The sequence below is a fragment of the Pristis pectinata genome, chromosome 20, assembly GCF_009764475.1.
Source record: "Pristis pectinata isolate sPriPec2 chromosome 20, sPriPec2.1.pri, whole genome shotgun sequence".
Classification (NCBI taxonomy): Eukaryota; Metazoa; Chordata; class Chondrichthyes; order Rhinopristiformes; family Pristidae; genus Pristis; species Pristis pectinata.
Window position 1 is genome coordinate 11,995,136 of NC_067424.1, and position 16,454 is coordinate 12,011,589.

At 42.2% G+C, this 16,454-nt stretch overlaps 1 protein-coding gene and 1 long non-coding RNA gene across 3 annotated transcripts in view; one reads left to right on the forward strand and one right to left on the reverse strand.

Moving 5' to 3' along the window:
• The window catches only part of LOC127580710 (cyclin-dependent kinase 18-like), an 81,519-nt gene extending 76,225 nt beyond the window's left edge, over positions 1-5,294 (forward strand). For both annotated transcript variants that reach the window (XM_052034481.1, XM_052034480.1), the window contains one exon: positions 211-5,294. In XM_052034481.1, coding sequence (XP_051890441.1) covers positions 211-248 — 38 coding nt within the window. In that variant the 3' untranslated portion in view covers positions 249-5,294. The remainder of the gene's footprint in view (positions 1-210) is intronic.
• LOC127580712 (uncharacterized) overlaps positions 1-16,454 on the reverse strand; it is a 109,983-nt gene that overhangs the window by 53,133 nt on the left and 40,396 nt on the right. The gene's annotated exons all lie outside the window — the stretch shown is intronic.

Genomic DNA, 16,454 nt, shown 5'->3' on the forward strand with positions numbered 1-16,454 from the left:
TCACTGGAATTAAGGTGCTGGTTACTGTAAATAGGAGTTCAGTCTGATTTTTGTGGACTGTTGGATATAGCCAAGATTGCTGATGTTGATACACTCAATGCACCTACTGCATTTCCCCCACTCACCTGAAATCTGAAGGGAAAGGAGAAAAGTTCTTAATTAATAACAATGGGTATAATTAAAGACTGACCATCAGTATTTGTCTACCAGGCAGGGGGAAGAATCGAAGACAGAGCGTACTATTCTAGATGGATCCATGCTTGTGCCAACGCCCACGTTATGAAGGAACAACAGCTCATCGCCCTCTTGAAACGTGTCATGGATCGAGGTGAGGCTACAGCAGTCAAACAAGACAATGGCTACGTGAGATCAACATCAGTAAAATGTGATGAAACGGCATTGGGAAATGTCATTGGGAATGGGAGCAGCCCATTTAGCACATCAAATTTAAGCTGCCGTTGAATTCTCTCTGGTCCATGAATATCTTGCTTCCATCAAGTCACCTTGGTTCCATAACTCGTAACATCTAGTGAAGCTGTTTGGGCCCAAATGCCAGGATCTGTCCTATTGCCACAAATTGCCAAGATACCAATTTGAACATCTCCTGATTGTGAGGTGCCTACACCATGCTCTGGTACTGCATTACAGCATCTCAGAGCAGCTTCTGTGTTGAAGCTGTCTTTCCATTACTTCAGGAGTAGTCAGCATTGACCTCTCCTCTCCTCCAGGTCAATGGAAGTTTTCCTCCTTCAAATTTGCATGTTCAAAGCAAGCTTGCATCTTCAGTCATTGGGCTTGGGGGGAATGGATCACAGTGAGCCTCTTGACAGAGGTTCACAATAGGCCCAGGGTCCACAAACTCCTAGCAGACCAAAGGAAACAGGTTCACCTCTGGCCAATAAGGTATGCCTATAGTCATAGACATGAAGCAAGTCCAGAGAGCATGGGATCATTGTGAGTCCAGGTCTCATAGGATCATAGCTGACCCAGGATGTACCAGCTATGGGCCCAAGAATTGCAGGACCCAGGGAGGTCTTGCTGATAGTGGGCCCAGGGAAATCTGGCTGATAGTGAGCCTAGGGAGGTCTGGCTGATAGTGGGCCCATGGAAATCTGGCTGATAGTGGGCCCAGGGAAATCTGGCTGATAGTGGGCCCAGGGATACAAGTTGATTGTGGACACAGGGGATTCTGGCCAATAGTGGGCTCGGGGGATTCAAGCTGATAGTGGGCCTGGGGCTGGGGAGATGTTGAAGATGATAGTGGGCCCAGGCAATTCTGACTGATAGTGGGCCAGGATGTTCAAGCTGATGGGGGGCCCTGGTTTTCAGGCTTCTTGCAGGCCTAGTGGAATCAGTCAACAGTGACGTATCAGTACCCAGGCTTGTTGCAGGCCCTTGGGGGAAACGGGTTCCTCATAGGCCTGATGTAGAGGCAGCGGCCACAGTCTCAAAAGGCCAAGGGAAACAGGCTCATTGTGGACCTTGGATGTGTACGGTCATTGGGATCCTGGAGCTTTATAGCAGGTCTACGTGGCACGTGGCCACAGAGGAAACTGATTGGTTGGCTTCACATGACATGGTGTCCCCACAGAGGGCATGGGCTCACCATGGGGCAGAAGGTTTGGTTTTACTTGATTTCTTTCTATTTCTGGCCTCATCTCATCTAAAATTGGATGGTTGAGCAATCTGACAGCTACATTTGGGTCAACTGGGCAGCTGTGTGGGTCTCCCAATGGAGGGTTAAACCACAGCAGGTCAGGGTGCCTTCCACCAGCACAGGGAGATGAGAAAACAGTGACAACCTTGTGAAGAGTGCTGAAGTGTGCTGTCAGGCATGCAAAAATGAGGCTTGCTCATCAGAGCCGGCAAGCTGTAACCAGAGCCTCGATAATGGGGACGGGCCTGGGAGAGACAGGTTCAATGATTCTGCCAATGGAGTTGGAGAATTTTGCAGAGATAGAATTGGTGAAGCCTCTCTGGTGCTTTGAGGTGCCTGCTATAGCTAATCATATCTTCAAAGCATGCAGGATGGCAGGGATCACTGCTGTGATTAGGCGGGATTCTGATTTAGAGGCTTTCAGTCATAATCCCATGGATTGTAGCTTCACACCACTGGTTCCTCAGCCAAGCACATACGCCTGCAGTTTGTCTCGTCCTGAGCAGGATTACTATTTGGTCCCAAGCATGCTTGGTGTTTGGATATTCTTTGCCTAAAATGGCTGGAAACTGTGCTGGTGTACTGGAGGTGGTGGTGTTTTTGATAATTGAAGTCTACCATCATTGGGAGGTAACTCCTGAGATATGGAAGGTGATCTGTATTTTCTAGCATCTCACTGTGGACCTTGAATGTTGTTGGTTGGTTGGTTGGTTTATTACTGAGATACAGTGCAAAGCTCTTGCTTGCATGCCATCCAGACAGATCATGCCATACATAAGTACATTGAGGAAGTAAATAGAGAAATAGAATGCACAATATAGTGTAGCAGCTACATAGAAAGTGCAGTACAGGTAAACAAATAAAGTGTAAGGCCCACAATGAGGTAGATTGGGAGATCAAGAATTCACCTTTAACATATGAGAGGTCCATTCAAGAGTCTGATAACAATAGGATAGAAGCTGTGCTTGAGTCTGGTGGTACGTGCTTTCAAGCGTTTGTATCTTCTGCCTAATGGGAGAAGGGAGAAGAGAGAACGACCAGGGTAAGAGGGGTCCTTGATTATGTCAGCTGCTTTCCTGAGGCAGCGGGAAGTGTAGACAGAGTCAATGGTGGGGGTGGCTGATTTTGTGATTCACTGGGCTGTGTTCACAACTCTCTGCAATTTCCTATGGCCTTGGGCAGAACAGTTGCCATTGTGTGAGTTGTCTGAGGGGAGGGCAGTGTTGCGCGGTGAAGTCATGTTGGTAGATGGCCTTTGTCTTCCAATTATTTGGTGAAGGAAATCTACCATCTGACTTCTTTGTGAATGTGGTTGACTCTTAACTGTCTCCGTTGTGGGAGTGATGAGAGATGGACAATAAATGCTGGTCCAGCCAGTGATATTCACGTCCTGTGAATGAATAAATTAAAAAAATCTTTCAAACCATTAACAAATTTTGAAACTGTGCTCTGCATTTCTCCAAAGTTGAGGTCATTATGTTATAAACTAATGTGTTCCTAGCGCTGAGCTTTAGGGAACCCATTCTACTGAGTACCTCCCCTGAGTCTAAGAAACAGCCTTGTTCCACAGCTCCTTGTTCGTTATACCTTGGTCAATTTTGTACCCATGCTGATTCTGTCCTTTCATCTGATGGACTTCAATTTTATCAACAAGTCTAACATGTGGTACTTTGTCCTCTGAAGTTAATGGTTTCCCATCTTCTGACATTATTGCTGGATAAATATTGGGAGACAATGTGCATTTCAAACCACAATCGTTAAAGCAATGTTATGTAGATAGCATTGTTAAACTAGCCAGAACAATGTTTTGTGTTTTGCAATAGCCTAACAATGTACCATTGACTGTGGGATCATCCTGACATCATTATTATACCTGTGAATAAGTCTGGTCATTCGTCTTCCTTTAGACAGCCCAGATTTCTTTGGCTCTTCCTTTCTTTGAGAAGCTGAGTCTGTCTTGTGGAAGATCCCACCACTTTGAAGAGGGGCAGGGCAGTTCCCTGCAAATCAAGATTTATTATTCAACCAACAAGACCAAACATAGTTTAATTTAAATCATCTTTAAAGTATAATTTAAATCATGATTACATTGCTGCTTTTAGGATCTTGGTAGATACAAAATTAACTTCTGCATTTCCAGCATTGCTCCACTATGTATAGAGGACTCTGGGACATCCAGAGGTCACAAAATTATACAAACTTGAAACTCCCCTGGTGACAAACAGGTAATGTGAAGTCAGTATGCTAAATGTGTTATATTCAGCTATTGTGATACATGTGACACATAGAAACTCTGAAATTCAAACAATTTCGGTTTAATACAGAAAACATTGGTCCAATAATTAGCCCTTGCCAATAATTCATTCTTATATTATTTCTCTTGAACGGGTAATGACCATTACTCAAGTACTGGGAATTTCACCATGGGTTACTGTTTTCATCATCAACATGCTTCAGCCCCCAGAGCTAGATATTCCAGCTACTGCTTCTGCTGACGAGATCCATGCAGGAGAGGAGGTGTTATCCAGCTCATTATGTGTAGTCGTCCACTTCCCTCTTCCTATCCATAGAGAGAATAAGGAATAAGGTTTCTGTTACTTGATGTTCACCTAAAATTAATGTGCATCATAATGATTTAAGAAGTAAAAAGTGGATGGCTAAATTCCTTCTCAGTCTTTTCAGATTGCTGGTTTCCTTGTGTTAAAAAGTGTGATTTTAAAAACTGTTGGGAGAGAATTTTGGGCCATTTGCTTTTGATTATGTGTGCAGAAATGACCTAGCCTTTGTACACGATGAATCCAAAGGTCTCTTGACATAAAGCCTCTCGGACTAATTGCTTCAAGTTCACAAGGCTGCTAGTGATATGTTAATGAAAATTGGGCTGGAACAGCCCAAGGATTGAGGCATTACAGAAAGTTAGAGTGCAGGTTCAATAAGTAAGTAGAAAGGCATATGGCATGTTGGCTTCTGCTACCGGTGAATTTGGGTAACTGGGACTAGAATTTCTCCATTGTTTGAAAGATACATTAAGATGGTGCACTGGGAGGACTCCCTTCCTGACATGGGTAGGTGAGAGTGTCCCTCAGGCTGATTAGCTGGGATTGGTCTGGAGATCGGGTAGGTGAGATTGGTCCAGACGCTGGGTTGGTGAGATTGGTCCAAAGGCTGGGTTGCTGTGTTGGTTTAGAGATTGAGTAAATGGAGTTGGTCTAGAGGTTAGGTAGGTTCCTTTGCTTTATATGACAGAAGGAAATGATCTTTCCATTCACCCTGATAGGTACACATTCATGTATGCATAACGGAATCTCAAGTAGTTTGCCAAGCGGCATTGTTAACACTTGATCCACAACAGAGAACTTTGACACTCTAATCAAAATAATTAATTGTTGCTCTCAGTATACTTAAAATAACAATTTGAAAACTTTTATGGTTCATAAAATTAGCTATGGGAGGTGGTGTGTGTATTTAACAGAAGTTCTTCTGAAGCTCAGAGTTTCTTTGACTTTTGTTTTGTGAATGCTAGATGAATGTTCAATAGCACATCCTGTACCATAGCTGTACCATACATTGTAGAGAAAGAAGGAAAATGTAACATTGTCTCAGTCCTGAAATTTATTAAATGTTTATTAAAACTTGCTTCGAAAAGATATCTTGATTGGTGTGTTCCTCCTGTAGTTTACTGGCTGTATTCAGCCAGTCTTTGATGTTTGAACTGATGTGAGTTATTTTTATCAGATTTTACTTGCAAAGATTTGGGTAAGGATTTTAGTAGAATACATCAACCTTTGTTGCTGTTGCTGGGTTGAGGGCAGGTGTAGGAATATTGGGGAGTAGGGGGAGGGGGTGTAATATTTAAGGTCTGGAGCTATAATTCTAACTTCTAAGTCATTTAACTACTTCTCTGAGGCAGTGGCCAAAAAATGTCTCGAGGGTTAGTCAGAGCTAATTGTAACACTCTCATCTTGAGTCAGAAGATCATGATATAAACTGATATTTCTGTGCAGTGCTGAAGGCATGCTACACTGTTGGAAGTATTTCTCGGATTAAATGTCATGTTTACTCAGGTGGGTCTGATGGGTCATTTAGAGGTATTTTGGGGAAGAGCTGAGGCCTTCTCCACAGCTATTAATTAATTAATCATCTTTGGGATTCAGGTACTGTTAGCAATACCAATATTTGATGTCCATCCCTAATTGCCACTGATGGTGAACCTCTGCTGTCCTTCTGGTGAAAGGACTCTCACAGTGTCTTTGGAAAGGGTTAGGGTTAGGACTGGTAATATATTTTGAATTGAGGATGGTGTGTGACCAGAGATTCCCACGTACCTACTGCCTTCATCCCTCTTGGTGGGAGAGGTCATGAGTTTTGAAGGTGCTGTCAGAGTAGCCTGACCAAGTATTGGCTATTTACCAATATCATTGCTATTCTCATTCAGCTGGCTCCATTACCATTCAACCACACTTGCATCCATCTTATCATAGACCTTCCCATCTGTTCCATCCTCCTCTGCACTCTTCCTCTACATCTTATAACTTGCTTTGCCTCCAACTTTTCCCAGTTAGCACACAGCACAGGAACAGGTCCTTCAGCCCACAATGTTGTGCTGAACTAATAAAAGTCATTGACCTGAAATATTAATTCCATTTTTCTTTCCACAGATGCTGCCTGAGTTGTTGAGTGTTTTCAGCATGTTCTATTTCAGATTTCCAGCACCTGCAGTTTTGAATTTATATTGGTCCACATTGGAAGGGGATCTTCAAAATGGTGTCATGGGGTCTTCTACATCTACCTAAGGATTGTTTGTCCCTGTAATAATGGCTCCAGATGTTTCAGACTTCATGTCAGATTAGTGGAGGGATTTCAGGTGCTCTCATTCAAAACAGGAGCCCATACGTGACTAACAATGAGAAGTAAAAATACTTTCCTTAATTGATTCTCTCCTTCAAGATACATTAGAACAATTTTGGAAACTCAACTTGAATTCAGTAACATGCACTCAGCATTTTGGCAAAATTATGAAGATGGGGTGTAAACATTCAAAAACTATTTAACAGTCTTCTGTTTCAGATTCCTTGTTATGCAAATCATTCCATTGAGGAGGTTAACTGTTTATTCAATCACTATATCAGTTCACCCAATTACAGACACTCCATTTGTCCCATCCATTGTCCTCCCCAACCTTCGATGCTACCTCAAGAAGGCAACATCCATCGTCAAAGATCCCCACCATCTGGGCCATTCCATCTTCTCACAGCTACCATCGGGCAGCAGGTACATCACCATGTTCAAAAACAGCTACTTCCCTTCAACCAGTTGGTTCTTGAACCAACTGGCACATCCCCAATCACTACAGTTTAGCAACACTTTCACTTGGCACTAAAATGCTTTTCATGTTCTAATTTTGTTCTTTCTTGTAAAAATTGTGTATAATTTATGTTTTTCTTGAAAATGCTGCTTATATGATGCTATGTGCCTATGATGCTGCTGCAAGTAAGTTTTTCATTGCACCTATGCGTACATGTGCTTGTGCATATGACAATAAACTCCACTTTGACTTAGACAAACACTTGCTTTATCCCTTCAGTTCTGATAGTCTTCAAGCTGAATCGTTACCTATTTCTCTTTCCACGTGGCTGAACTTGCTGAGTTTTTCTAGCATTTTCTGTTTTTATTTCAGATTTCCAGCATCTGCAGATTTTTTAATTTTCATTTACTATTGAATCTGATGAAGGGTCCTTCTCCTGATACAGCAATTCTGTTTCTTTCCCCACTGATTGGTTCTGATCTCCCTCACATTGACCACTGACCTGCTGTATGCTTCTTGTACTGTCCATTTTTGTTGTAATTTTCTGTAGATTATTAAAGAAAATATTCCAAAATGAATACTTTATAATGTGAACTAAAATGCATTTTGAGTTGAATAAAGCTAGGAGATAATGAGGCAGACACATACTGTATGTTTTAGAGAATGAACATGATTACATGCTGCAGGACCTAAACAGGTGATAGGCTTCAAATTGCAATTAAGGGACTAGCAACTAATTATTTGGAATGTAATTAAATCTTGGCATGATTCCCGCAGCTACTTCATAAACTGCTGTCAACACCCAGCAGAATTGATGTTGGAGTTATTATATGGAGTTGGCAGAGGGCCAGTGAGCAGCACAGATTAGTATCAGTGACACCCAGTATATCAGAGGGATTATGATCATGAGTTTGCACTCACTCTGGGGATCGCCGGTCACTCAACTCTTGTACAAAGTTACAAAGTACTTACATATATGGAGTGAAGCCATCTGATCCAGCTGGTTAATGCTGATGGTAATGCTCCACAGAAGCCTCCTACCACTTGTCCTCACTTAACACCATCAACCCAATCTCCTATTCCTTCATCCATCAAGTTTATTCAACTGCCCTTTAAAAGTATCTATGCTTTTGCTTCAACAGTTCACTGTAGCAGTGTGTTCCACATTGGTAAAAAAGTCTTTTGGAGTTCATTTGTAGCTATTTTTAACATATGGCCCTTGGTTCTGATCTCCCTCACATTGACCACATCAATCCCTTTAAAATTTTGAAGTCCTCAATCAGATCACCCCTCTGTCTTCTCTTTTCCAGAGCTAACTCTGTTCAGTCTTTCCTAATATTATAACCTTCCAGTTCTTGTACCATCCTGGTAATTTCCTTTCACATCTCTTTCAGTGTGAAACCCTCTGTCAGAACCACAAAGGGTCACAGACCAGAAATGTTGACTTTCTCTCTTTCACAGATGATGCCCGACTTGTTGAGTTTTTTCCAGCAATTTTTGTTTTTGTTTTTCTTTAAGGGAGTAACTTGCTGTTGCAAGGATGCATAAGCAAAGTCCATCAGCACATAAAGTGCATGCCCCATGTTATGTACCAGCAACAATAGAAACACACCAAGCCATGTATAAGTGTTAGAAACTATTTTATTAATAACTGCTTGTGATAATAATAAAAGTAAAAACGTTAGATATCAAACATAATCCCCAAAACTAATACTCAAAGTGTGTGTGTGGCAAACTCCAAGTCCAGGAATAGTTCTCAAAGTTCAGTTCAGCAAGTCATCAGGTGAAACGTGAGCAAAGGCTTTTGTAAAACCACCATTGACTCAAGAGAAAATGTAGAGAGAATGTAGAGAGAAATTACGAAATCCACATGTTCCACGATGGAACCCATATGACACATCAATCTCCAATGATCTCCACTGCTTTGTTCCGAAGTATCTGCCACCCCAAAGGCATTCGATACGTGGCCGCCCACAGAAATACTTGTTTCCCACTACAGATTAACGACAAAGTGGACTCCACTTGTTTGCTCCAAAAATCCATACATACAGACACAGCTATTGTTCTTCATCCATTGATACAGAGACCAGCAGCCAGTGTCTCTCTCTCCCTCTCTCTCTCTCTCTCTCTCCTCCGACACTTCGACTCACTGAGCAAAACTGCCAGCGCGTTGTTATCTTCTTGCTGTTGTGATGACACCACACACACACCACTACTCTACTGTCCAGGTGCCTTAAAGGGACATTCACCAAATAGCAACCTGGCTCGTAACAACCATCACTTAACCTCCCAGCCCAGCACCTTCAATCAGTCCCACAGGGACACAACATCTAGAATAGGCAAACAAGTCAACTTAGTTTAGGAAAAGTGCTGGGATGTCCTCCTCATTTACCACCGAAACCTATCAGCAGGTTCCTGGACACCTTGATGACTGTTTCCCCTTTAACCTATCTCACAGTTAAATTGTCTTCCAGTTGCCATACTCATAGAAACAGATAGCACAGAAGAACACTTAGGATAGAGGCATAGGACTCTATCCAATGAGTTTGCTCTGAGACCCATACTTCTGCTCATTTACTGCACACTCCTGTACTTTCCCTGCAAATAACTATCCAATTCCATATAAACATAAAAGAATAAGAGGTGTAGGCCATATAGCCTATGTGTCTGCTCCACCATTCAATATTATCAAGGCTAATCCTCTGTCTCAATACCATATTAAGATAAGATATCTTTATTAGTCACATGTACATCGAAACACAGAGTGAAATGCATCTTTTGTGTAGAGTGCTCTGGGGGCAGCCCACAAGTGTCACCATGCTTCCGGTGCCAACATAGCATGCCCACAACTTCCTAACCCGTACATCTTTGGAATGTGGGAGGAAACCAGAGCACCTGGAGGAAACCCACACAGTCACACGGGGAGAACGTACAAACTCCTTACAGACAGCAGCGGGAATCGAACCTGGGTCGCTGATGCTGTAATAGCATTAGGCTAAATGCCACTATAAATACAGAAAATGCCGTAAAACTCAGCAGGTCAGGACAACTAATGAATTTGGTGTACGATTTTCAGAAAGCCTTTGATAAAGTTTCACCAAAGAAATTAGTGTGCAAAATTAAAGTCCATGGACTGCGGCTAATATACCTGCGTAGATTGAAAATTGGTTGCCAGACATAAAACAGAGAGTAGGAATAAATGGGACTGTCTCGGGTGGAAGGACTGATGAGATACCTCAGGAATCAGTGGTTTTCACACTAAACGTCAATGATTTGGATGAGGGAACCAGATGTAATATTTCTAAGGTTGCCAACGACATGGCATTGGTGGCTGGGATCACAGGTTACAGCCTCAGGATACATTTTCAGACAATTGGAACTGAGGGGAGGAGTAATTTCTTCATTGAGAGAATGGTGAATCTATGGAATTCTCTTCCGCAGAAGGCAGTAAAGGTCAAGTCAGTGAATATATTTAAGGAGGAGGTAGATAGATTTCTAGACACAAAAGGCATTGATTCTGATGAAGGATCACACATTTGAAACATTGACTGTTCCTCTTTCCACATCTGTCACTCTGGAAACCAGTTTCACAGGAGACACGAGAGACTGTAGATGCTGGAATCTGGATTTATATATCTGAACCAGTTTCACAGATTTTTTAAACTTGATTTTCCTTTCTTAAATCCATATTGACTTTGCCTAATCCTGTTGATATTTTCTAAGTGTCCTGTTATTACATCCTTTATATTTCTTACTACTGACGTTGACCTAGTTGGTTTTTAGTTTTTTTTCTCTCTTGATCTATTTTTAAATAGTGAAGTTATATTTGTCAGTCTCGAAGCTGCAGGAACTGTTCCATCATCTATAGAATTTTGGAAGATGACAACCAATGCATCCACTATTTCCAGGGCAACTTCTTTTAGTGCTCTGGGGTGCAGATTATCGGGCTCTGTGGGTTTATCAGCTTTCAGTGCTACTAATTTCTGCAGCACTTTTTTTAATTAACATAATTTATTTTAATTCTCTTTTTCATTAGACTCTTGGTTCCCTAGCACTTTTGGGAAGTTATTTAAATCCTCTTCCATGAAGACAGAACTAAAATATTTGTTTAATTACTCTGGTATTTCTTTGTTCCACAATGTATAATTTTTGTTTTCTAATTGTACGGGACCTACATTTGTCTCCCCATTTTTTTAAAATATACTTGTGGAAACTTTTACTGTCCACTTTTATGTTCCTTACAAGTTTACTCCAGTACTCTCATTTTCCTATCTTAACCAAACCCTTAGTCCTTTTTTGCTGAATTCTAAACTACTGTCATTCCTCAGGTCTGCAACTTTTTTATACGCCTCCTCTTTGGATCCAATACTTCTTCTGTAAGCATGGTTGGGTTGTTTTCCTTTTGTGATTTTGAAAGGAAGGTAAACTGTTGCAGTTCCTGTGTTTATTCCTTAAATGTTAGCCAATGCCTATCCACCATCATGCTTTTTAATGAAGCTCCCCAAACTACCCTTCTGAAATTGCTTCAACTGCCCTTTCTGACAGTGCAATCCAGATAAGAACAACTTGCCGCTTCAAAAACATTCCACATATCTCCTCTCACTTTCTTTTGTTTAATTCTGCTCCCTTTGAATGGACGTAACAAATCCACAAGCATCACTTTGGAAACCAGTTCCACACGTTGTCAGCTACATAAGGGAAGCCAAATCTCCCAGCATCCAACCTTATGCAACTTGTATTGGTGCACCTAACTCCATTTCTGGGAGAAGTTCAGAGATAGAAGCTGGGAGGTTGTAAGTGAAACCAGATAAAGGAGGGATGATGGTCAGATGGAACTGGGTGGGGGAGGGTGACAAATCTAGGTAACAGGGGCTGGGGTGGGGGCTGGGGGGTGGGGACTGGTGGTGGAAAGGAAAAGATGAACAAAGGGAGAGAGATCCTGGGTGGACGAGGAGGAGTGGGAAAGTAACACAGGAGGAGTGGGTTACCTGAAATTGGAAAATGTAATGTTTAAACCATTGGATTGTAGGCTACCCAAATGGAATATGAGGTGTCGCCCGAACTCAGTGGGTCAGGCAGCATCTATGGAGGGAAATGAACAGTCGATGATTCAGATTGAGACCCTTCATCAGGGCTCATGAAGCTCGACCCAAAGTGTCGACTGTCCATTTCCCTCTACAGATGCTGCCTGACCCACTGAGTTCCTCCAGCATTTTGTGTGTTGCTCCAGACTTCCAGCATGTGTCTCCATGAGGTGTTGTCCTTCTAGTTCACAGTGACAGCGGAGAAGGCCGTGGACAGACAGGTCAGTGTGGGAATGAGGAGGGGAGTTGAAATGATGTGCAACCAGAAGCTCAAGATAGCCATTGAGGACAGACCACAGGTGCTCTGAAAAATATTCCCCTAGTCTACACTTGGTCTCACTCTTCTGCTCTTCGACAACATTCTCACCAAGACTTGATACTCTCCCTTAACTGGTTCCTCTGTTACATTCTAACCTCTACCTCTACCTTCCCTCTCCTCACTCCCTCATGGTTCCATCTGTCCATCATCCCCTACCTCACCTGGTTCTACCTATCACGTTCCAGCTCCTTTCTCACCCCTCCCTCTCACATCTTTGTACCGGTTATCTCCCCTCTACACTCTTAGTCCCGATGCAGGTCTCAACCTGAAACATCGACCATCCATTTGCCTCCACAGATGCTACCTGACCCACTGATTTCCTCCAGCAGTTTGTTTTTTGCTCCAGTTTCCAGCATCTGCAGTCTCTTGTGTATCTTGTTTTATTTGTTTGTTTGCAACGACGACTATAATTGAAGAGTACTTCATTGTTCGTAAAATGTTTTGGGATGCCCTAAAGTGGAGGATACTGCCACGTAAATGGAAGTTCTTTTTTCAACCTTACTGCAAGGGTCAGTAGCAGTGGAATAACACTTCCCATCAATAGCATCTTTCCTAATCATCAGCAGGATGGGACAAGCGTGTGGTACAGGCAGCAAAGATGGTCCCCACATTGCCATTTCAGAATGATCAATTACTAGTAAGAAATCAATAACTAATGAGAGTATCATTACTATAGTTGATAAAATGGTCCTCAGCCTGTTCCCCACACCCTTAATGCAGAAGCAAGTCCAACAAGAAACTTTCATGTACAATAATAGAACAAATAGCCTGGTGTTTCTTTGTTTGAGCTACCACTATTCATCTTAATAACCTGTGCTAACTTGGCTCACTTATAACAATCTTGTCTCTGAGTTAAAATCAGCTTTCATCTAAGCTTTATGTGTTTAATCTAGACTCATACAGTGCTGAGCTGGCAAAGAATATTGTGTTGGTTGAGGTGTTTAAAGTAAAATATTAAAACTGAGGCCTTGACCCCAATCATTGACCTGAAGATGGAAAGATACCATATAAAAGCAAAATCTTTCTGTTTAACATTGTATGAAGATGGAAGTTATATAGAAAATTCTTCAAGGATGTCTATATATGGTTTCTGTATCAGCCAGCACTTACAGTCATATAATTCCTATATCTCTTGTAAATGCCAGGAGTTACTTAAGTCTGCAATTGCAGCCTGCTTTACTTGTTCTACAAACACCCATTACTGTAGTCAGTTGTATATTATGCAGGAATTCTTGTCATCATACAAGCAATGCAATTATGAAGGTACATTTAGTCCTAAATTTTGAAAGTCTGACAATCAATTGATCCAATTCTGAATATTGCATACAATGAAATATACTCACTGTGTGTTTAGTGGAATTGGTAGAATATTAAATAGCTGTTATGTCAAATGTTGGTTTGCTATTTTCTTTCATTACTGTATGTGCTACACAGTGCACAATGTTCCAGTTAGTGATTAGTTATCTGGATAAAGGATTAAGGGGTCCCTGGAACTTATTAGGAATACAGTTAGTTATAATGAAAGATTACTCAACAAGGGATTCCTCTTCACAACTGTTAAGACCAATACTCATGTATCTAACTGAACCCGACTTCCTAAGTAAGACAAGATAAAATTTAGTGCCTTCTTGTCTTCTTCCTAAGTAGTCACTCAGGATCGAGGATGAACTTGCTTACACTCCAGTCCTGTGGGTTCTGAGGCCAATGTGGGAATTTCAGACTCTTTCACAGATGGTAGAAGGTGCCCAGAATTATAGGATCATAGAGTTATACAGCATGGAAACAGGCCCCTCAGCCCAACTCATTCCTGCCAACCAAGGTTCCTTCCTGAGCTAGTTCCATTTGCCTGTGTATGGCCAATATCCCTCTAAACTTCTCCTGTACATGAACCTGCCCAAGTGTCTTTTAAACATTGGAATTGTACCCGCCTCTACCACTTCCTCTGACAACTTGTCCCACATACCCACCACCCTCTGTGTGAAAAACTTTCCTCTCAGGTCCCCTTTAAATCTTTCCCCTCTCACCTTAAAACTATGCACTCTAGTTTTAGACTCCCCTACCCTGGGAAAAAGACTGTGACCTTATCTATGCCCCTCATGATTTTGTAAACCTCTGTAAGGTCACCCCTCAGCCTCCTTCACTCCAGGGACAACAGTCCCAGCAGATCCAGTCCCTCCTTATAACTCAAGCCCTCCAGTCCAGCCAACATTCTGGTGAATCTTTTCTGCACATCCTTCTTACAGTATGGTGACTAGAACTGCATACAATATTCCAAGTGCGGTCTCACCAGTGTCCTATACAGGTGTAACATGACGTCCCAACTCCTGTACTCAATGCCCTGTCCGATGAAGGCAAGCAGTCCATATGCCTTCTTCACCACCTTGTCCACCTGTGTCACCATTTTCAGGGAACTATGCACTTGTACCACTAGTTCTCTCTGTTCTACACTCTCCAGGGCCCTTTCATTTACTGTGTAAGTCCTGCCCTGGTTTAATTTCCCAAAATGTATCACTTTGCACTTGTCTGAGTTAAATTCCAGCTGCCTTTCCTTTGCTCATTTTCCCAGTTGATCTAGATCCTGTTGTAACCTTAGACATCCTATTTCACTATCCATCACACCACCGATTTTGGTATCATCCACAAACTTACTAATCATGCCACCTACATCCTCATCCAAACCATTAACATATATGACAAACAACTGGGGGCCCAGCACCAATCCCTGTGGCACACCACTGGCCACAGGCCTCCAATCTGAGAAACAACCCTCTACTACCACCCTCTGACTCATTCAACCAAGCCCATTTTGTATACAGTTGGCTAGCTCACCCCGGATCCCATGTGATACTACCTTCTGGGGCAGTCTACCATGTGGGACCTTGCCAAATGGCTTGCTAAAGTCCATGTAGACAATGTCTAATGCCCTGCCTTCATCAATCCTCTTGGTTACCTCTTCAAAAAACTCAAGTAAATTCGTGAGGCACAATTTCCCACGCTCAAAGCTTTGTTGACTATCATCAGTCCTTGCCTTTCCAAATGCAGATAAATACTGTCTCTCAAAATCCCCTCCAGTAACCTGGAGACACAAGAGGCTGTAGATGCTGGAATCTGAAGCAACACACAATATACTGGAGGAACTCAGCTGGTTGAGCAGCATCCATGGGGTGGGGGTGGGGGGGTAAAGGAATTAGTGACGTTTTGAGTCGAAACCTTGCATTAGATCTATGCTGCTTGACCCGCTGAGTTCCTCCAGCATATTATGTATTGCCCCTCCAGTAACTTACTCACCACTGACGTTAGGCTCACCGGCTTGTAGTTTCCAGCAGACCTTCTTAAATAGAGGTATAACATTAGCCATCTTCCAGTCTTCTGGTACCTCACCCATGGCTCAGGAAGATACAAAAATCTCTGCCGGGGCCCCTGCAATTTCCTCTCTTGCTTCCCACAATATCCTATGTGGTATAGTCTTTCTGTCGCTCGGCCAGAGTTTTTGTGTAAATCCGATGAATGGACTCAAGGTTATCAACACCGTCCTGGATGATCCTTCTCCACTTTGAATCACCATGGGCCAGAGATTCCCAGGAATCAGCGGGAATGTTACATTTTTTCAAGGAGGCTTTGAGAACATTCTTGAATCTTTTTCTCCTTCTACCTGGTAAACTCATAACAGCACTCAAAACAAGGTGCCTGTTTTGTGACTCTGGTATCATTGCCCCACAGAAGGCTTGGCTTGTTGATTTGTACTGATGGGCCCACTAGACCATTTTGATCAATTTATTAATGCCCAGTAAGCTTGCATTAATGTTTTGAGTGTTTCATGCTGTATTGTAATTCTTCCATTCTTGGCAGCTGTGCCTTCAGTGAGTTGCATCCTAAACTCTAGAATTATCTCTGTAAGTCTCTCCATTTTTCTTCCTTCATCTTTGTGAAGCTCCTTATAATCTATCCCTTTGACCAAGATTTTGGTCATTGTTAAAAGAATGTCATAATTAACAGTGGATTCCTGAACATTTGTCAATGTTTGTAGAACTTGGAGAACTGCACTGTTGGAGATATTTTGCCTGTTTGAAAATCTTTCATTGACTTGCA